General features: G+C 39.7%; 1 protein-coding gene and 1 long non-coding RNA gene across 7 annotated transcripts in view; one reads left to right on the forward strand and one right to left on the reverse strand.

Annotated features, from left to right (window-relative positions):
* LOC125118244 (uncharacterized) overlaps positions 1–23,482 on the forward strand; it is a 41,673-nt gene that overhangs the window by 14,673 nt on the left and 3,518 nt on the right. The gene's annotated exons all lie outside the window — the stretch shown is intronic.
* Positions 2,735–23,482, reverse strand: part of ENOX2 (ecto-NOX disulfide-thiol exchanger 2) — a 278,642-nt gene continuing 257,894 nt past the window's right edge. For 4 of the 5 annotated variants that reach the window (XM_047764464.1, XM_047764463.1, XM_047764462.1 and 1 more), the window contains 5 exons: positions 17,676–17,857; positions 15,167–15,274; positions 11,653–11,761; positions 7,097–7,182; positions 2,735–4,690 (listed from right to left, as the gene is read on the reverse strand). In XM_047764464.1, the coding sequence (XP_047620420.1) occupies positions 4,559–4,690; positions 7,097–7,182; positions 11,653–11,761; positions 15,167–15,274; positions 17,676–17,857 (617 nt within the window). In that variant the 3' untranslated portion in view covers positions 2,735–4,558. The remainder of the gene's footprint in view (positions 4,691–7,096; positions 7,183–11,652; positions 11,762–15,166; positions 15,275–17,675; positions 17,858–23,482) is intronic. The other variant, XM_047764461.1, reaches the window with a different exon arrangement.

Below are 23,482 nucleotides of genomic sequence, written 5' to 3' on the forward strand. Positions count from 1 at the left end.
TAGAAAATTTAGGCAAGCTGAGATCTTCAAAGCTTCCTGCCAGACTGAAGGTATGGAATGACGTAATCAATCCTGGGATGTGGAAGAGAAGATTAAGGCTCCTCTGGCCACCTTGTGGATGGGATGTGGTCTGTCCTGTGATGGGAGGGGTAAAATTGGAAGGATACTGGAGGCTATATCATAAGACAGCAGAAGGAAGTTCCTTCCCTATGTCAGGCTGGGGCCAGGCATTACCTACCTTTGATGGAACATTGTTCAGTAAAGTCCTCTGACTTTTTCTGAACCAGCAGATCTCACTCCTTTTGAGTTGCCCTGTAGCTCTATGGGATTCCCAATACTGAAAAGGTAGCCCTGGTGTCATTAAAGCCTTGTTAATATGATTACTAGTTAAATAATTATTGTAGATACTTATTGAGCATGTATTTTGCCAGGCAGAGTTAGTACTGGGCACTTCACATGGAGTAAAGCCTCTTAAATGACCCTTTGAGGGAAGTATACTTATATTTCCACTTTATAGATGAAGAAACAAAGGCTCAGTGAGGTTAAATGACAGTGTTAGAAAGTGGCCTTGGGAACAGTGGTATAATAGAGCTAAAATTGAAGCCAGGCAGATTTGGGTTCAAATCCTGGGCTTTGTCCCATATTAGCTGTGTACCTCTCTGAGTCTGTTTTCTCCTCTTACCATCTTCCAAGCTTCCTAACATTTGTGAAGCCTCCCTTGATGTCCCTTCTGCAGCACCCTGTACACAACTGTGTCACTTAGCAGGCATCCCTACTAACTGTCAGCTCTTGGGTGAAGAGGTCATATTTTGTTCCCCTTTGAATTTCTAGGACCAAGGCATGTACATATTATGTTCTCTATAATGACATGAGAATAACAGTATAGGGCTTACAATAATTCTTACCAATTAGGTTGATAGGAAGGTTAAATAGGAGATTGGGGCAGTAGAAAGTTTAGAGTTTTCAGCCGGACAGATCCAAGATTCAAATTTCATCCGTGCCTTTTAGGAACTTAAATGGGTAGCTTTACACCTCCAAGTCTTAGCTGAAACCAGGAAGTACTAAGTAAACAATGAAGGATTTAAGTTCAGTGTGTTAGAGGCCACGCTTCTGGCTCCTTGAAGGCAAGGACACTGTGTACCACAGTGTCTGGAAGAGTGCCTGGGACGGAGTAAAATCTTCAGAATATGTTTAAACAGCTGAATTTCCTTTCTCAGGGCCCAACAGCAAAATGTAGCCCCACAGTTCTAGGTGTGAACACAAAGACATTTTTCTGAAAATGGGGAAGGTCATGACTCGTAATTACTGCTGACTGAACCATAATCATAATCGTAACTCTTTCTCGTGTACTCACTCTGGGCTAGGCACTGGCCGAGCAATTTACAGGTACTGTCTTGTTGAATCTTCACCTTGACTCTCTGGGGTAGGTACTATTTCTCCTTAATTTAAAAAATTGATGTTCCCATTGTGTCCCTGGAACTGGCCTGAAGACACACAGGCAGGAAGTGACTTTAGACAGCATGATAGCATAATAGGTGCTCGGTAGATGGTAGCAGTTGTGGTGAAAAGTGAATTCAGGTCTTTTTGATAGACCGTCCAAGACAGCTAAGCATCCCAGGGGCTCACCCAGTCCTGCCAGGTGAGTCAAAAGGTCTTGCACATCTCTGCTGTCTTTTCAAGTAGCACAGTTTATTCTACATTATATGAAAAGCATACATTTGGGGGCCCAATTAAATACCAAACACTGTATAACGTGAACAAAGAAGTGTCTGATTGGCTCTGAAAATTAACTTTTCCATTTGCATTGAAGACATTTAAGAAGCCACTTGATAATATTAAAAAATCAGAATTGGCGATGTCACAGGACTAGGAAGGGAGATGAAACAACCATTTGTAAAATAAAAGGAAGCTTCTATCATTATCATCTGGAAAGATCTAATTACCGTATCTCCTGAAAAGAACCAAACAGTAAAATTTCAAAACTCAGGAGGAACAACAGAACAATAAATAGCACTGAGCACTGTAAGGAAAAAATAGCTTCTTTAATAGATTTCTATGGTGAATGAAAAGGATTGTGAGAGATGGTATGTGCTGCCAATTGATTATGTCATACAATGCAAACATATTCTCTTTTTATACATTTTAACAAGTCTGGACCAGTGCATTAGGATTCTCCAAAGAAACAGAATCAATGGGTGTGTGTGTGTGTGTGTGTGTGTACACATATGCATATGTCTCTCTATATGTATGTCTCTCCATGGGGGTGGGAGAGAGATGTTTAAATAAGAAATTGGCTGATATGATTGCGGGGGCTGGCAAGTTTGATATTTTGTAGGGCTGACCAGCAGTCTAGAAATTCTGGCAGGCGTTAATGCTGTTGTTTTGAGTCCAAAGCAATCTGGAGGCAACAGTTCTTCTCCCTTTGGAGGATTTCAGTCTTTTACAACTGATTGGATGAGGTCTCCCCACATTATGGAGGACAAGACATTTTACTCACAGTCTTCTGGTTTAAGTGTTAATCACATCTCAAAAATACGTTCACAGCAACATCTAGGCGGGTGTTTGGCCAAGCAACTGGGCATGACAGCGTCCAGAATTCACCATTACAATGAGTATATTCCAGCAGGCAGGGAGGAGTCCACCTGGACTAAGTGGGCAGGAATACTAGGAAGAGAGCATTGGTAGTACAAGCAGATCAAGTGAGGGAGACCAAGGGGCCTGGGTCTGGCACTCGTTGCTTTAAAATGTATTTTATTTAACTTATTTAAATAAGAAATAATTGATCGGTGGCAGATTTCCCCCGACTTCTTAGATGTTATTAAAACAAGGCATTCCAGGACCCCTGAGAGTGATGAATCAAAGCCTTCTGTAGCACTGATGACAGAGATGCTTCAGTGAGGAAGCTAGTGTAAAAATAACTCTCGCTTCCTGCTGGTGCCACAGCTGGGTGCTTAAGGGGAAGCCAGCTTTCAGCATGAATGGGCTGCTGTGGAATCCTATTTCTAGCTGTCAAAGCAGAAGGTTTAGCATCTTCTTCCAATATTCTGGTAACTCAAAGGAAGAAACTGAGATGATTTACTAAAGGATTACTTAGAGAGCAAGCAATTCAAAACAGGACGCCAAACTGAGGTATAAAAAAGGAAAATTTATCTTTTAAAAATACAACTTTGAACACTACTGACATCTGATTTACAAAGTATTTTCCTGAAATACTCTTCATTGGCTCCGCTTACCTAGTACATTCTCTTATTCTCAATCAAGACTCAAGAGAGGGCATGCTTATGTATTACAAGCACCACCAACACCACAGAAGGAAAGATCATCTCTGCCTCAGGATATGAGCCCCAGTCCTCATCCTTTCCCTTTCTTTTCCATCAAGCAGGACTTCATGACTGGTCCGCGTCCACTCTGCCAATATAATCTGCTGATGGGCACCGCAGACCTGGAGGAGTCCTAGGCACTGAGCACTCCAGGTAGAGCTGACCTATTTGCAGGAAGCCTCACATACCCTAGTCTGCTATTTATTCATTACCAAGAATTTTCTATTAGTACTCATATCAAGTCTTTGCAAACATTCAGCATGAAGTAAACATAGTATTTACAGCAGCACATGGTTTGCAATTGAACACACTGACAGCAGAAGAAAAGGGACCACCAGGCTTTGTAAGAAGGCCAGAGGGGAAAGCATATTACAATAAATCCCTCTGCTAATGTGTGTGTGTGTGTGTGAGTGTGTGTGTGTGTGTGCGCGTGCACACGCTTGTGTTTTAATTTATAGAAAACTAAACATGCCCTCCTTTAAAAGCAGACTATTTACAAGGCGATTCTGAATACCACATACACATGCCAGTCATACTGGACACTTGGTTTCTGCGAATACCTCTACATTTAAAAAAAAAAATTCTGAAATGAACCTTTTTTTCTGAAACATTAGCGAAAATAACTTTGAAACATTTGTCAACTTTTGGTTCACAGTAATTTTGCAAAAAGCCACAGACCATGCTTTATCTTTTCAAAGGTGAACCTGGTCAAGCACCTTCTAGAAGACACTGATGTGTCATCCATTTGCTGGCCTACTTGGGATCGGAAAAACAGTGTCAGTTATAGAGTCCCTAGTGCTCCTCTCATTCCTCTCACCAGTAGCAACATTAATGCGAAGAGAAGTTCTGAAACACAATCACGTACAAATCATCAAAACATTTCACTTAACAGTGTTTAAAAAATACCGAAGTCTACAACAGTAGTACACACACTGAAAATACCCCAAATACTCTTTAGCCTCAGGCCTTTTTTTAAATACTGCTAATAAAAAGAGACAACCAATTGACAGAAAGGGAGGGAGTTACAGCACTTGAGATTTGAGTCAATTTCTTTACAGGGCCTGTAGCTCGAGGTGCTGCTCTAGGATCCTTATTTTAACTCCAAAGATATTCCAGGAATGAATTGACAAATTCAAAGCCATTTCCACTTGATAACCATTGAAAATACGAATCACTTTCTAAGCTTGTCCATTATTTGTCCATTATTTTCAGGATCCCAGGTTGGTAGGCAGAAGGATTCAGGTCAGTTTCAAGCCCTCAAAGCCACAGAATTTCCATCTCTTCTCCAGGCTGGCTCCAACTCCAGTCATTTCCTGCTTGAAGGTGTGTTGGAGTCGGCTCATGAGACATTCTACGTCACTGGTGCAGATCTGTGGGACAGAGGGGACATCTCCATTCAAAAACAGTCCCACCTACCTAATCTGGCTTTTCCCCAGTGCTCCCCACATCAGCTTTAGAATGTTCACGGGCATGTGCTGGGTGTGGGGTTGACTGTCCCCTCTGCGCATGTGAAGGTGTTGGCCAAGTGGCTTCCGCATGGAAGCGTTCTGCTGCTGTGACCCCCAGAGTCCACTGAGCTTTCTTTATGTTTCTGTGTTTCATAACTTCTTTATTTAGATATAATTTACATACAATAAATTCACCCATTTTTCATGTACACTTGGTGAACTTTAGTACATTTATACAATTGTGTAACTGTCATCATATTTCAGTTTTAGAACATTCCATCACCTCCCCAAAGTTCCTTTGTGCCCCTTTGCAGATCCCACTCCTAAACCCTGACTCAGTTTTTTTCACTGTGGTTAGCATGTTTTGAGATTGATCAGGAGCAAGCTTTCTAAGGAAACAAGGTGGTGTCAGTCGTGTGGAGAGGCCCGGGTCTGCAGCCGGCTGAAGGAGGGCTTATCAGTGCTGGTGATGCTGTGCACAGGCCCACTGAAGCTGCAAGGCCTTCGGGGAAAGGAGGGAGGCAGAAATGGCTGCCACCAGAGCAGAATTCTTCACACATGTCTTGGTTCACAAAGGAAAAGTGACAGGAATAGGGGATGCTCTGTGTCCCTACTTCTGTGTGTTGTCTCCCTCCTCTCTCTCTCTCTCTCTCATCAATATAAAAACAAAGCCAAATCTGTGAACCTTTAGGGCTTGCTTCAGGTGCTCATGTCTACATTAGCGGCAGCTTTCTTAACTGAATCTGGACACTAGGGCTTGGCTGAGGAGCACTAGGAGATTCTCAAAGAAACTTGCTCAAACAAAGTTGCTGCCATACTGAATATTCTCAAAGTTGATGGGAGGGACCCCTGGATTCTGTCTGTACCATTGCAGGATCTCTTTGGGAGGCTCTGGCACCGTGTCGGCAGGAAGCTGCTCAGGAGGAACTGGGACTAGATGAGGAGTGAGGTCATGCTTTCCCCCCATTGCTAGTAGGGGACTGTATCCAGTCAAGTGAAAGAAGCACACTGCAGGGTACCATGTAGAGTTGAATCCCATTTCAAAACACATAAATATGTAATGTTTAGAGAGATATAATACAATATAGGTGCAGCAGATGTATAGAAAAGGGTCTGAAATAAGATATGCCAAACTGTTAACAGTGGTTATCCTTGAGGGTGGGATTGTGGGAAACTGGCCCTTTGCCTTTACTGTAGTTCTATATTACTTACATTTTAAAGAGAATATGTATGCATTATTTTTGCAATTAAAAAATCAGGTAATTTTTACCGACACATAGGTCAATTTCAAACCAATTCAACAGACCCCTTGGTCCTGGTGCTTCCATTCCATCCCTCCCTTCACTGCCAAATGGGCTGGCCACTTAACTGCGAAACAGCATCATTTCTCCGAGATAAATGATGAGGTGGGGGAGTGCTAGCTAGAACTAAAACAAGTACCGTGAGGAGCATGTGTCATTATAGCTGGATTCCCAAATGGGCCAGTGCCTCTGCTTAAGAGGACATATGCTTAAATGGCTTAACAGTTTGGACATCTGGCTGTCAAGAACCTGCATTCCAATGGCACTTCTCAAAAGGCTCAGATCCTGTGAAACGAGAGTACAATCTACGAGCAGGTTTAAGTGAGTGCTGCTTCTGAAAAAAAGTGTATCATGAGTTGATTTATTCTGAGTGGTCAAGAGTCCTCTACTGCCTCTACAAGGCATGTATCCTTGAATTTCTGGGGAACTGGCACTTACTCTTTGTGCGCTCCCCACAGGACAGCATCCAGGGAAGGAACTGGCCTATGAGATTAGCTGCGAGCAAATATTCAGTCTCTATTACAGACTTACTGTTCCAACTTTTTTTGCCCTTGCCTTGATTGTGTCATTGTAGACAATGGCATTACAGATGGTCGGGAGGTGTGTTGGAGTAACACTTCCAGTTTTGAAAGTTAATATTTGCTAATAGCTAAAGGCCCAGGGCAAAAGTTTGATTGATGAGAAATACTGGTTAATTAGTGTCTAATATGTAAATTAAGAGAAAGGAGGAAAATTCTTCTAAGACTTATCTTGGAAGTAGGATGACCAACACATTCAGGTTTGCCCAGGACTTCCCTGGTATCAGCATTGGAAGTCTCAAGTCCCAGGAAACCCCTCAGTCTCAGGCAGACAGGGACAGATGGTCACTCTGCTTGTAAGAGAGAAACCGTATACTGAGACATAGTGAGAGTATAGGTGAGGGAATCTCCTTAGAGTGATTACTAATGACTGGCTTGAGGAGAGTGAGATCACCTGTTCACAAAGAACCCTACACGCCCTTGCATGCCCATCTCAGGCCCCCACATACCTTATTATCAAGACGGTGCAAGTAGGAGCAGATGTATTCAATGCTTGCTCCAAATGGGTGGACATGAAGGAATGTGGAGATAATCCCTATGGAGACAATACCATGGAAGTTACACTCGAGCACTGCAGTCTTTAAGATGCTGCTTGAACGACTAGATTCGGAAGATGTGGTATATATACACAATGGAATACTACTCAGCCATAAAAAGAACGACATAATGCCATTTGCAGCACCACGGATGGAACTAGAGACTCTCATCCTGAGTGAAATAAGTCAAAAAGAGTTAGACAAATATCATATGATATCACTTATATCTGGAATCTAATATACAGCACAAATGAACGTTTCTACAGAAAAGAAAATCGTGGACTTGGAGAATAGACTTGTGGATGCCTGGGGGGAGGTGGAGGGAGTGGGAGGGATCGGGAGCTTGGGGTTAACAGATGCAAACTATTGCTCTTGGAATGGATTTACAGTGAGATCCTGCTGTGTAGCATTGAGAACTATGTCTGGATACTTACATCGCAACACAACAATGGGAGGAAAAAGTATGTATACATGTATGTGTAACTTGGTCCCCATGCTCTACAGTGGAAAAAAAAGAGATGCTGCTTGATAGTGTATAGCAAGAGCCAACTCATGTGCACAACATATTACATATTGGGTACTATTCTAAGTTTACATGTATTTTGTTCATTTAATCTTTACAACAACACTGTGAGGTAGGTATTATCATTGTCCTTTCACAGATGAGGGGATACTGAGGCACAGAAAATTTAAGCAACTTGCCCAAGGTCACACAGCTGGTAAGTGGCAGAGCAGGTGTTTGAACCCAGACAGTTGCTCTCAACCACCACGTGTACTGCCTCTTACTACACTATATTGTATAGAGGAAAGATGGCATTTGAGGTGTCATTTCCATCATTCATGATGGCTAAACACCATTTGAGTTCTACATTTTACAATGAATTTAGACTGTGTTGGTTTTTTACAGTTCCTCTGCACCATCTTTAAATTGGATTTGAGCCTCTTATACATTTAATAATGTCTTGCTGTTGTGGCAAAAGTATAAATCATGTACTTTGCCTGATTAACCTTGTGCCTTTCACAAGACAATCTGCTGATTGTATTTGGGTTTTAGACTGTGAGTAGCTCTGTAGAGAAAAGGCAAACATTTCATTCACTCAAGTGGTGACTAGCATTTTGTTTGTCCCCAGAGCCCTGAATCTCTTCAAGGAACAGAATTCTTAGATAAAAGTTTACCTCCTCCAGGAAAGTGCATGATTTCTATTCGGCATAACTCTAGGGTGATTGGTGGCTACACACACTGCTTTGCTTATTCTGGCCATTAGGTTAATTGTCGTAATACTACTTCCTTCTCTGGCAACATGGAGAATATAAATTGTTCAAAAGTCTACTTTTTTAATGTAATTTTTTTGAATTCATTTCCTTTCATAGGCTCTTGGGTATATCAAACAGACCAGAATTGAGTTTGCTGAAAACTGCCAGGAAATAAAAACTAAATTTGATTTGGTTCATAAACTACAACTTGTCTGTCGCTTTAAGCAATTGACAAAGAGTATCACAAGTTTAAATTGCAGCTTGAAGTTCAAACCAGTTCTTTGTGAAAATTCTCCAAATATTAGATGGCAAGTCGGTGGGCTAGGGGATGCAGGAGGAACTGATGGTAGTGTTGAAAAATCTATTCAAAATGGATACTCTTATTTATAACATTACTTTACTCTTAAATGACTTGATTTTCTAAACACTGACTCAAACTGAGAAACTTAAATTCTGAAGACAGTCCATGTTCAAAGAAATTCTAGATGCTATGGCCAAGAGAGGCTGTCAAACGCCAAAAAATAACTCCATATGTTTCAAAACACTAAGCAGTTTTTGTGGGTTCACACCCAAAGAGCCAATTTAAAAAATAGATTTTCCTTTCTGTCAGGCTAAGACTACTTTCTCAAAAAACAAAACAAAACATGAAACATCTTAAGAATCTTTGTTTCTAGAACTGTCCATTTCCAGAGGCTTCCTCCTACCTCTGGATCTTCTCTGACAGGTCTCCCTGTTGCCATGCCAATTTGTTAAGAACTTTGAGTTGGAAAACGGAAATAAGTTGTCACTCTTCTTGAAGACTCACTGGCAGATCCCCCTGTGCGTCTTTATTAACATATCAAAGTGTTAAATCTGAGTGCAATATCCATTACTGAAGGAGACAGATATATCTTTAAATATGCAGAAGATAAATAGTGTGGAGAACTTTAGAGATGGGTGGGGCTACTGTGTGGCTCAGCTTCCTAGAAGGCAGCTGGGATTATCTGCCGAGACCCAAGATTAGCCCCTTTTACATGACTGAATATTTTAGCCATGGTTCTCCAAATAGAATATAAAGTCAACAAGCAGTTATGAATAGTGCTGGAAGTGCAAAATGGTGCTCATTTATTTTTTAATTTTAAAATTCATTTTTATTGAATTATGGTTGATTTATGTTGTGTTAATTTCTGCTGTACAGCAAAGTGATTGTTATACATATGCACATATCCATTCCCACATAGGTTATCACAGAATATCATGTAGAGTTCTCTGTGCTATACGGCAGGTTCCTGTTGGCCATCCATTCCATATACCATACTGTGCATATACCATTCCAAACCTCTAATGCATCCCTCCCCCCGCATCCTTACCCCTTGGTATCCATAAGTTTTTTCCAAAGTCTGAGTATGTTTCTGTTTTGTAAATAAGTTCATTTGTGCCATTTTAGATTCCATGTATACGTGATATCATATGATATTTGTCTTTCTTTGTCTGACTTCACTTAATATGATAGTCTCTAGGTCCATCCATGTTGCTGCAAATGACATTATTTCATTATGTTTTATGGCTGAGTAATATTCCATTGTATATGTGTACCACAACAAATGGGACCTAATTAAACTTAAAAGCTTTTGCACATCAAAGGAAATCATAAAGAAAATGAAAAGACAACACACTGAATGGGCAAAAATATTCAAATGATGCAACCTACAAGGGATTAATTTCCAAAATATGCAAACAACTCATGCAGCTCAGTATAAAAAAAAACACAACCCAATCAAAAAATGGGGAGAAAATCCAAGGGGCAGGGGGAGGGAGTGGGATGGATTGGGAATTTGGGGTTAAATAGATGCAAACTATTGCCTTTGGAATGGATAAGCAATGAGATCCTGCTGTATAGCACTGGGCACTATCCTAGTCACTTATGATGGAGCATGATAATGTGAGAAGAAAGAATGTATACATGTCTGTGTGTCTGAGTCATCTTGCTGTACAGTAGAAAATTGACAGAACACTGTAGACCAGCTATAATGGGAAAAAATAAAAATCATTTTTAAAAATGTGGAGAAAATCTAAATAAACACTTCTCCAAAGAAGACAGACAGATGGCCAAAACGAACATGAAAAGATGCTCAACATCGCATATGATTAGAGAAATGTAAATGAAAATTACCATGAGGTACCTATCACCTTACGCCTGCCAGAATAGCTACCATCCAAAAGTCTACAAACGATAAATGCTGGAGAGGGTGTGGAGAAAAGCGAACCTCCTCCACCGTTGGTGGAAATGTAAATTGATACAACCACTATGGAAAACAGTATGGAGTTTATCCTTAAGAAAGTAAAAATCGAAGTACCACATGACCCAGCAATCCCACTCCTGGGCATGTATCTGCAGAAAACAATAATTCAAAAAGATACATGCACCCCAACGTTCATAGTTGCACCATTTACAGTAGCCAAGACATGGAAGCAACATAAATGTCCACTGACGTAGGAATGATAAAGAAGGTGATTCTCATTTATTGAGGGCTTACTATGGGCTGGGTTCTGTGCTAAGTGATTTAGATGAATTACTGTATTTAATACTTGCAGCTGCCCTTTGAGATGGATAATATTACATCTCTTTTGCAGATGGAGGAACTGAAGCTTAGGATGGAAATGATGGGGTCAAGACAGGCCAGTTTTGTCTGATTTCTTAACCTTTTATGCTGTCTTGCCTCTGTGAACAAATTTTTATGTAATGAGAGCAATTCTAGCATTTATTTATCTCATCAGATCCCACTAGCATTCAACACCCCACAGACAGCCTCCTGAGTCATCTGCCAGTAACCCAGAAGAACTTAAGAGAGACACACACTTCCTCTGGATGCTTATCTGGCGAAGCTCTCTGCCAGACCAGGTCTGCACTGCCCCTTGTCTGCACTGTCTGTTTGCAGAGAGATTTAAAAAAATCTATAATGTGTTTCTCTAGCGGACCCCCCCCCCCACTTAGCATAGCGCTCATACCGACACACTTGATGTGGCACTGGCCACAAGGAGCCTGGAGAGGGCTGGGAGCTGCTGTTAGCATTTTTATGGAAATCTGTACTTGTTCGTATCCTGCTGGCTCCAGGACTCTCAGTCCTTGCACTGTCATGCTTCATAAATGCTTGGCATGTGCCTATTCATCTTAGGTTAATCCTTCCCCCAGCTTCACTGTACTCTATGTATGGTGAATGTGTTAACTTCCTTACCCACTAGCAGTGCTTCACGTTCAGATTTGATAGGACTGCTGTTCAGGGTCTTCTCCAGAGGGTAGTCACTATCCTGGCTCGATGCACACAGTCTAGAGGCACAGCTTTCCTGTGGGAATAATATGTCTTCTGGGTCAGTGCACCTTTTGTGGGAACAGACTTGGTTTCAATTACACAGCAGGGAACTTCTTAAAAGCACCTCAAAAGCAGTACTGTACAATTTTGATTATTGAATGGGAGGGAAAATAACATAAATTACAAAAGCATCACGGATGATCCAAAGCTTCTTTATAAGGCTTTAAAACACACAAATTTTGACATTCCTCTTCACTAGTTTTTTTCCCTTCTGCCTTTATCATTCTTGACTCTATCCAAGTAGTCTGGGGACCCAGGTCCAATATTTCTTGTCTATGAGATGCCAGGTACTGTGAGATATGTTTTATCTCCATTCTACAGGTGAGGAAAGTGAGGTGCAGATAAATTAGGTAACTTGCCTCAGATCATATCGCTAGAAAGTGGTAGAGCCAGGATTTCATCCCAAGCCACTCAGTGTTAAAAGAACCAGTCCTTTGTATTTTAGGTCCACAGTCTGCTAAAGGTAAGCCCCATATCTGAAGGGAGACTCTATAATGTAGCTGATCTACTCGCGGGTAACCAACTGTTAGCTCTAGAACTAAAAACTACAGCTTCTGGTTATTGACTATCAATCAGCTCTCTCTCTCTCTTCTCTGATAAGGACATTATCAATTAGGATATTTATGACTTTACAAGCAAGAAATGACCATGACCAAAAATATCACTGGTCGGTGGCCTTCCTTGTTGTTGAAAGTTTTCTCTTTCTGAGCACAATGGGTATGTTTCATAAGGGATACTCAGGTGAAATTCATGACCAGTAATGAAAATGAAAGATGCCTCCAGATCTTTCTTGGATCTTTCTTTCTCTCTTTGGGTACTGAAAACATCTTTTTTATATTATAAATGTGAAGGAAGAGCCTTCAGAAGAAGAACTAGAAGAATTACTGCTTCAGTCTCCATGCCGTTGTAAAAGGGAGTGCGGGGAAAATGTTCCAGAGGCGGAGCAGATCATGGCTGACTCAGGTGCTCTGTCACTTCTTTCCTACCACAAGACCTCAGCAGGGACCGGTTTCCTTAAAGATGCCTTCAAAGCTTCCAGATGCTGCCCATGAATGAAACGAATGGTCTTTGCTGCAAGACAAGTTGTTTTGTGGATTTACAGGCTTCCAGGCCGTAGTCAGAGGGAAACCTTTCTTGATGACCTACTCAATCTTTGGCCTTTAGAATCCAATCCAGTCAGTAACCATGATGCCAAGTTTGATTTAAACTGCCAACTCACTTCTAAGCCATGGGCTGTACATCTGCTTCTAACCCCCTTAAAACATTAAATGATCCAGGAAGCCATTTCTTAAGTATGAGAGTTAGCAAATGGGGTTGATTTAAGATATGAAGACATCCTGAGACGTTTTAGCCATCTTGAATCAAAACGTAGCCTTACTGAAACCTGATTTCAATTTTATTATAGCTGGCATTTAAAAAATTAGAAGGTATATTGAAGAGATGCTTATCACCTTGAATTTTACTAGCAGATTCAAAGAGCTAGCTCTTTCTGCGCTAAGACAGACATAAGTCACGTTGTTATATTGCAAAACACTGACAATAACTCACACTGTGGTTTACTGTCAAGAAACCCAAACAAAAAGAAAAAAGATGTCTCCTCACCGAAACTTATTGCTTTCCTTTCAACCTGAAATTATTTTTGCAGTCTAATGTGACGGTACTTTGCTTCCTAACCTAATTGTGTCAGTTTGAAATATGTGGTCACAAATCAGCTTCCCAGGGAAGATCAGGTTATAATGAACTGTCATGACTTTCTCTGAAGGAAACTTCGCTTAAAATAACGGGACCAAAACATATTCTGACTCACATTTTTCTGATTATCAGTTGGGTCTCTCTCCCTGTCCTCTTTAGCTGCCACCTCATGGTATATTTTGTTTCAAAATGGGAAACAGACTTAGGTATAATATTGCAAGATTCTTCTGTGCCTTTTGACCTTTGACCGCTTGCTTCTTTAAATGAAATACTTTACAAAGCAGAGAGCTGCTTACAGGAAAAATTTCCTCAAGTCTGTTTGTGATGTCAGTCACTAAAGAGTGATGCTAAGCATAATATCATTAGTATAACTGCATGTCTGTCTATAGTCTCTGGCTACACACTCCATTTTGTGTAAGAAGCGAAACAGAGTTAAGTAGCAGCTCTAGGACATTTTAGAAGCTCTGATAGTCTGAGGAAAGTCCTGCTAAATAGAGCAGCTTTGGCACTTTTCAATTAAATGCTTGACAAATGAATTTGTCTGGGATTATGCTCATTTCTTTAATAGCACCCACAAAACTGGAAAGCGAGTTGGCTTTATGAAGTGGAAGAATTAAAAGCATATTGCAAATGGCCTCTAGAAGAAAACACTTTCAATCATTTGTTTCAACTACACCAAGGTTGCCAGTTCTTAATGGTACTCTAGGGGAAGTCACGATGCTGGCAAACACACCCAGGGCCTGTATGCATTGCATCTTCCCGAGCTGAGCACAGAAGATAAAGAGCACAAGCTCCTGGAACTGTGGAACTGTGGAATTGGTTTCTGGCACTTGGTCTAAGCTCCTAATCTTCTCTTCCTTCTGGGACATTAAAATCAGGCAGTTCTGGTCCGCAGGTACTTCTTTTCAGAAGATAACCTCAGTTGGATGTTCAGGCATAAGGGAGGTTAGAGAGGTATGACAGGGAGATACCATCAGTAGACTTTATGCACCTTAAACAGGCTGGGCACCAGTGCATGGCTGTGATACACTTATCCACTGAGAAGTTGGTAGACTGTCTCAGAGGTCCTAACTGGTGGTTCTTATTGCTGCAGGCTCTCATTAGGCAAAGTCCCATTTTGTCTTCCCTGTTGTTATCACCTAGCTTTAGAATGTTGTGTCTCCTTGTTTGCTTACCAAGTTTCTTCCCTTTTGGTTTTGGCTATTTCACCTGTAGCGGCTCCTTTTTACACTAGATGGAGTGTCTGCAAAGAAATGTCTACATTCTAGTTGTCCTTGCGTTTCCTCGGCTAATGAAGTGCTTAATTAAAGGTACTTTGTGTCACACAGGCTTTCTGTGTTGCTCATCCCTATTTCATGCAGTCACGCGAGTAGCAGGGCTGCTTGACTAGATGAAGCAGGGATGAGGTGCATACTCTGAGCTTCTCTGAGAAGGACGACTGAGGAATGTTAGGAATGGGAAGATATTTTATCCATTGAAGAGGACAGTCTCCAGAACCTTCAGATATGCCAAGGACTAATAGCTCAAAGCAGAGCCCTGGATTCAAGAGTTACCCTGGAGAGCTTTTACTCCCAATAAACCAAACATTCCACATTGATACCTATAGGTAGGAACTTCCAGGGCATTCTCATTGTCACTGAAAAAGGGGAAGGGGGCAAGGAAAAGGGGTCACTTGGGACTCATGTACCTTTTCTTTAAGATTTTCCAACATTTTTTCCACTTGTAACTTGTCATCTTTGATTTTTTCAAGTTCGGCTTCTTTCCTTTTGTATTCCTCTTGGACTTTGAGTAAATGCTACAAGAAAGACCAAAGACAATCAAGTCTTGAGGAGCCACACTTCACTTAAAAACCCTGGCTGAAGTTAGGTATTAGGCAGGCAGGCCTGCCTCACTTTCCCCCAGTGCACACAATCATTTCTCCATGCAGAGATGCTACAGGGAAAATCAAGATACTTTTCACTTGAGGTTCCTTTATCTGGCTCTTGTGAATTTCTTTTGGATTTGTTTATATTTCAGAAAGAATCTGAGAAACTAATTGATCTAATCACTTTAACTTTCCTATTCCAGCCAGATGTAAGGGTAGGGTGCAGTTAATACTATGTAGATGATATCTTGATTTTTGCATAGAACTGAATGTTGTAAAGCATTCTTGCAAATAGCCATTTTTCAAGCCAAGTTCAATTTCTGTAAGAGCAGTAGTAAAGAATCCAAATTTCACAAATGTTAGCTCCCTCATCAGTAGGCAAGGAACTAGATTCATCATTAATGATTACTACGCATACTATGGATCTAGCAACTTACATGTGCCAAGTACTGTGCAATTGGTTTTGAACTCATGATCTCATATAAGCTCACAATAACCCTATGATACATAGTCCTGAAGGTTAGAGAGGTTTAGTGGTTTGCCTAAAGCTATTCAGATAGTCAGTGCCAGATATGAGATTTAAACCCAGGCTGAGTCAAGCCCACAACCCATGCTCTTAATCAACATATTAGACCATACATCTCTTGGGGGTAAGATGGGAGATATTTTATCATTGTTTAAAAGGCTATTTTCCAATAAAGAGTAATCAAAGTGAGTGAAATTATTTTTTCGAGAGGTAGAGACTTAATTGTCTCACTGAGGTTTCTGAAGTGAGGGAATGAAAAAAAGTTCATCAGTTTTAAATTGAATTTAAGTAGCAGAACCCTTCTTATGTGGAATGGTTTAAAAATCAAGGTAAGGGGAAAATGTTTTCAAAGCTTTGCTTTTCAGAGGCTTCCAAAAGATCACTGGGAGGGCCAAAAGTCACCGTATAATATACACTGTCAAAATTCTAGGTCTAGCTGAGGAGATATATTTTTGGTGGAAAGCTCGCTAATGTAATTTACATGTTCTAATTAAACTCCATGGTGACAGTAAAAGGGAGGTAAGCATTACTTCACACATCTTGCTAATAGGAAAGGTGAAATATCAATGTGATAATCCTTGTCACATAGGAATACAATGGTAGCAGAAGTAATAGGAACATGGGGCTCTCCGTTCCAGAAGAGACTCCCTGTTCACAATTTGTGATTTCTGACCATCAATAAGCTTGCCCTAGATAATTCCAAGGCATACAAGTAAAAATTATTACACAATTTAAGTTGTAAGGAAAATGGCTGGTAGTCTGGCAATACAGAAGAGGATGGTGCCCTTACTCAGAAGTACTTCTCCTTTAAGATAATGGGGACAGATGTTGATATCTTTCAAATAGGAGGCTTGCTGTGGTGATGGTTATATAGAAAACTTCTAGATATTGAGCATCTATTACACAATGTTGTATTTGAATGCAGTTACAGTTGGATGCACTTATTTACTTTACTTTTTATACTTGGAATAATGTGCAGGTAAACTCATTCACATAAATGACTGTGAAAACAAAACAAAACAAAAGCAAATTGGTATTATGTGCCCCAAAGAACTAACACTTAAAAACCCATAAACACCCCCTCTTCTACCCAAATCAAAGGCAGGATTCCGCACACTTCTTCTAAAAGACTATATTATTTAACATCGTAACATTGTATCAACTAGCTACTTATTCACTAGCATTTTTTTTTCATATCTAAGTAATTGAGGTTCTTGATAAGGACCCGGAGACTGTGCCCAAATCCCAAATTACCTTCTGAAGCATAAAGAAAAGATTATTTGAGAGGTCATGGTAATCTTTAGTTTGGTCTTTTTTCTAGTTTTTTTTTTTTTTTTTAAGGGCTGCACCCGTGGCATATGGAGGTTCCCAGGCTAGGGATCTAATCAGAGCTACAGCTGCCAGCCTACACCAGAGCCACAGCAATGCCAGATCCAAGCCGTGTCTGCGATCTACACCACAGCTCATGGCAATGCCAGATCCTTAACCCACTGAGCGAGGCCAGGGATCGAACCCGCAACCTCATGGTTCCTAGTCAGATTCGTTTCTGCTGTGCCATGACAGGAACTCCTGTTAAGTTTTTTTAACTGAATGTACATTCTTTGAAAATTGGTGATCCACTGCTATCTCTGTATTAGCCGGAATATTTCATGAACTACAACATATAATCCTTCCTCAGCTATGCTAGAGAACAGAATATCAAGAAGAATAAGAGGTTTGCTATTCTCTTTGCTTGTGGGGGCCCTTTTACAGGAGAGGAGCTGATGCTGTTCTTTCAAAAACCTCAGAAAACCAAAATGTCTTTACCTGTTGCATTCCTTGCAGGGCTTGCTGCAGGAGTTTCAGCTGCTGTTCCTTGTTTGGGTCATCTTCTCTGTGGGCTTTGCCTTGTTCTTGCTTGAGCAGTTCCACCTCATTCCGGTAGGCATCAAGCTGCCAACGGAGGCTGTCATTTTCTTCTTTCAGGGCTTCTGCCTGTGATACTAAGGCTAAACAATCAATATAAAGTAGTAAAACTACATATCTAGATTCTGTTGTGGTTCACCTCGGTACCATGAAAACTTGGTATTTTAAAAAGCCTCTCAATGAAAAACTGAGTTGGCCATGGTAGCAGGAGGTAGACACAAAGCACAAAGGCTCATTTTTGTAAATGAACACATGATTCCAACACAAAAGTCATCATGTTTCAAATTCTTCACCCAAAATACCACTAAAATATTTCTAGGTAACATTAGTTCCTTTTACTTGAAATGCAGCAAATGGTAAGAGACTGTAATAATAAAATGGAGGGCCAACTGTCTTGAACTGATGACTGTCCACATAATTTTGTTGACAGTTGTTTTTTTGAAAGACATAGCCTTAACTGGTCCTATAGAGGAAAGGTAAATGTAAAAATAAAAGACTTCCAGTTTCTGGTTCAGCATGTAAGAAGCTTAGACGTCACCACTCCATCCTACCAAGTAAAACACTAAACTGAAAAAAATCAGCATTTGAGGAGTTCCCGTCGTGGCGCAGTGGTTAACGAATCTGACCAAGGAACCATGAGGTTGCGGGTTCGGTCCCTGCCCTTGCTCAGTGGGTTGACGATCCGGCGTTGCCGTGAGCTGTGGTGTAGGTCCCAGACGCGGCTCGGATCCCGTGTTGCTGTGGCTCTGGCGTAGGCCGGCGGCTACAGCTCTGATTGGACCCCTAGCCTGGGAACCTCCATATGCCGCAGGAGCGGCCCAAGACATGGCAAAAAAGACAAAAAACAAACAAACAAACAAACAAAAAATCAGCATTCTTCTTAAATACAAAAGAGACATGAAGTAACAGGGAAAACTTCTGCTCCCCAAATTGGAGAGGCAAATGGGTAAATATAGAGAATCACAACTTATCAGACCAGAAAAGCATGAACAGATATCTCCACAGGAAACAGTGCCAAGGTCGGAAAACTGAAACTGTACTTGGCAATTTGCTGGAGGCTCAGTGTGGACAAATATGAGTTAAAAACTATAGGGGACCCAGTCATAGCTAGGTACCTACACTTTTGTGAGTTTTATCTCCAGGAGCTCCACCAGGCCCTCAGAGTGAATATTGGAGAAAAATTCGTATGTGCCTCTGTATAATTCTTCTGAAATATGCCAGATCGTCATGTTCTTCTTAAAAAGGCATGCCCTCAGAAGAAATTATTTTACCAGAGCCCCACCTACTGGTGTAGTATCAGATTCTAACCAACCCAGGGAACCAAGCAGCTTTAGCCCCCTCTAGCCATTCTGTCCACATAAGGGGGGGGGGGGGGAGAAAAAAACCGAGAAACACTTGTGAAGTTCACAGTTCAGAAGTATAGGATCACTAAAAGATGGAGACCTAATCATAGGACTATAAAATGGTTGCCCTCCGTCCACATCTTAGCACCATTCCACAAAAGTCTTATTTATCAGAGTTCTTTTCATCTACTACGTCATGTCCAGATTTCAACAACAACAACAAAATGACAAGGCTTTTACTTGTTATTACAAGTAAAAAAAAATTACAATTACTATTACAACAAAAAAACTACAATTACTTTTTTGTAAAAAGTAAAAAACTTAGTTTGAAGAGACCGAACAAGGATCAGAACAAGAGTCAGATATGGTGGAAATGTTGGAATTATCAGACTGAGAATTTAAAACTATAATTAATATGCTAAGGGCTTTAATAGAAAAATTAGACAACATAGAAGAACAGATGGATAATGTATGCAGAGAGATGGGAATTCTAAGAATCAAATAGAAATGCTAGAGATCGAAAACACTACCAGAAATGAAAAATCCCCTTGATGGACTTGTTAGTAGATTGGGCATGGCTAGGGAAAGAATATCTGAGCTTGAGGATATGACAATAGAAACTTCTTAGGCTGAAAAGCAAAAAGAAAAAAAATTACCCCCCCCCCCCCGAACAGAATATGCAAGAATTGTGAGACAACTATAAGAGATGTAATGTATACCTGATATCAGGAGAATAAGAAACACAAGCAATATATGAAATAATAGTGACTGAGAATATGTCTAAATTAATGTTAGACACCCAACCACAGATCTAGGAAGCTCAGAAAACATCAAGCAGCACAAATGCCAAAAAAAAAAAAAAAAAAAACTATACTTAGGCATATAAGATTCAAATTTCAGAAAATCAAAGAGAAAGAAACAATCTTGAAAGAAGCCCAGGGAGGAGGGGGCACTTTGTCTATAGAGGAGCAAAGATAAGAATTACATCCTATTTCTCCTTAGCCAGGCAAGCAAAAATAGAATGGAGATAATACTCAAAGTGCTGAGAGAAAAAAAAAATCTACCAACTTAAAATTCTGAGCCTTGTGAAATTATCCTTCAAAAGCGAAGGAGAAATACTTTCTCAGATGAAGAAAAATTGAGGGAATTTCTTGCCAGTAGACCTGCCTTGCAAGAAATGTTAACAGAAGTTCCTAAGAGAGAAGAAAAATGACATAAGTCAGAAACTTGGATCTATAATAATGAAAGGAAGAGCACCAAAGAAGGAATAAATAAAGGTAAAATAAACTTTTTTTTATTCTTAATTGATCTAACAGATAATAGTTTGTTCAAACTAATAGTGACAATGCATTCAATTATGTATGCTTGTGTGCATGTATGTGCTTATGTACAAGTGAAATTATGACATCCATGATACAAGGAATGGGAGAAAGAAATTGGGATTATGTAATCATAAGGTATTTGCACTACCACAAAGTGGTATAGTATTATCTGAAAGTGGACTTGGATTAGTTGTAAATGTAAATTGCAACTCTAGGGCAACCATTAAAAAAGTGAAAAAAGAAGTATACCTAATATGCTAAGAAAGGAGAGAAAATGGAATCGTATAAAATGCCCAATTAAAACCACAAAGGGCTGTCTTTCTAAGACAAAAAGAGGAACAAAGAACAAGGGCAGTAGATAGAAAACTGTGACAAACAGTGGATATTAACCCAACTACATCAATAACCATTTTAAGCATCAATGGTCTAAATATGTCAATTAAAATTCAGAGATTGTCAGAATGATAAAAAAACCAAGACACAACTATAATGGTATCTATATGAAACACTTTAAAAATGCATGTAGATTAAAAGTAAAGGGATGGAGAGAGATACCCTATGTTAACACTAATCAAAAAAAGTAAAAGTAGCTCTATTAATTTCAGACAGAGCTAACTTTAGACCAAGGAAAGTTATTAGGGCTAAAGAGGGGCATTGCATAGTGATAAAGGGGTCAGTACTCCAAGAAGACACAACAAACTTAATGTGTATGAGCCTAACAACAGAGTGTCAAAATAAGTGAAACAAAATCTGATAGAACTGTAAGTGAAAACTAGATAAATCCACTCTTACAGAGACTTTACACCCCTCTATCAAAAGTGGAAAGATCCAGCAGGCAGAATATGATAAGGTTGAACTCAGCAGTGCCCTCCATTACCTGATTATAATTGACATGTATAGATTATTTCATCTAACACCAGCAGATTATACATTCTTCTCAAGCTCACATGCAACATTCACCAAGGTAGATCACATTCTGCACCATAAAACACATCGTGACACATGAAAAGAATAGAAATCATACTATATATGCTATTAGACCACAATGAAATTAAACTAGAAATCAGTAACAGAAAGATAGATGTAAAATTCCAAAATACGTGGAGATCAAACAGCACACCTCTAAAAAATGCATGAGTCAAAGAAGAAATCTCAAGAGAAACCTAACAATATTTAAACTAAATGAAAATAAAAACATAACATCTCAAAACTTGTGAGATGTGAAAGCCATGCTTGGAGGGAAACTTACAGCATTGGATATATATATATTAGAAAAGAAGAAAGATCTAACATCAGTCATCTAAACTTCCACCTTAGGAAACTAGAAAAAGAGCAAATTGAAGTAAGCAGGAGAAAAGATATAATAAAAAATAGATCAGAAATCAATTAAATAAAAAACAGGAACACTATAGAAAAAAATCTATGAAACCAAAAGTTGGTTCTTTAATAAGCTTCTAGCCAGGCTAACTGAGAAAAAAATAGAGAAGATACAAATTACTAATATCCAAAATGAAAGAGGTGATATCACTATAGATCCTATGGACATTAAAAGGATAGTAAAGGAATATTATGAACAACTCTATGTCCACTCATTTGATAACCTAGATGAAGTTGGCCAATTCCTTGAAAGACACAATCTGCTAAAACATACACAAGAAAAAGTAGACAATCTGAATAGGCCTCTATCTCTTAAAGAAACTGAATCAATAATTAATAGCTCTCTAAAACAGAAAGTACTAGGCCCACATAAGTTCACTGTTGAATTCTTCTAAGCATTTAAAGAAGAAATGATACAAATTTTCTACAGTCTCTTCCAGATTGTAGAAGCAGAGGGAATACTTCCTAACTCATTCTATGAATCAGCATTTGCCTAATACCAAAACTACACAAAGACATTACAAGAAAAATAAGTACACACTGCTATCTCTCAGGGACATAAATGCAAATATCCTCAACAAACTATTAGTGAATCAAATCCAAGAATGTATAAAAAGAAATACACAACAATCATGTGAAATTTATCTGGGGTATGCTTGGTTGGTTCAACATCTGAAAATCAATGTAATACATTACATTAATAAGTTAAAGAGGGAGTTTCTGTCGTGGCGCAGTAGTTGACGAACCCCCGTGAGGTTGCATGTTCGATCCCTGGCCTCGCTCAGTGGGTTAAGGAACCGGCATTGCCGTGAGCTGTGGTGTAGATTGCAGAAGCAGCTCGGATCCTGCGTTGCTGTGGCTCTGGCGTAGGCAGGCAGCTACAGCTCCGATTAGACCCCTAAGCTGGGAATCTCCATATGCCATGGGTGTGGCCCTAGAAAAGACAAAAAAAAAAAAAGGTTAAAATCACATGATAATATCAATAGATTCAGAAAAGGCATTTGACAAAATCCAACGCTCACCCATGATAAAAAACTCTCAGTAAACTAGGAACAGAGAACTTCTTCAACTTGATAATGAACATCTGTAGAAAACCTATAGCAAACATATACATAGAGGTTAGAAACTTGAACATTTCCAATTAAGAACAAGGCAAAGATATTCCCCTCTTACCACTGCTTTTTCAGCGTTGTAATCAGACAAGAAAAGGAAATGAGGTATATACACTGGGAAGGAAGATATAAAGTTGCCTTTGTTTGCAGAAGACATGATCATATATGCAGAAAATCTGAATTGACAGGAAAACTTCTGGAACTAATAAGTTATAGCAAGGTTGCAGGATGATATAAAAAACTTTATGTACAAAAAGTTAATGTACAGCCATGAGCCATGGTGTAGGTCACAGGTGTGGCTCAGATCCTGTGTTGCTATGGCTGTGGTATAGGCTGGCAGCTGCAGCTCTGATTTGACCCCTAGTCTGGAAGCTTCCATATGCCACAAGTGTGACCCTAAAAAGCAAAACAAAAAAGTAAATATACAAAGTCAATTACTTTGTTGTATACCAGCAATGAACAAATGGAATTTGAAATTAAAAACAGATTACTGTTTACATTAGCACATCAAAAATTAAATACTTAGGTATAGATATAACAAAATATGTATAAGC

This window comes from Phacochoerus africanus, chromosome X, assembly GCF_016906955.1.
Source record: "Phacochoerus africanus isolate WHEZ1 chromosome X, ROS_Pafr_v1, whole genome shotgun sequence".
In the NCBI taxonomy this organism is placed as follows: Eukaryota; Metazoa; Chordata; class Mammalia; order Artiodactyla; family Suidae; genus Phacochoerus; species Phacochoerus africanus.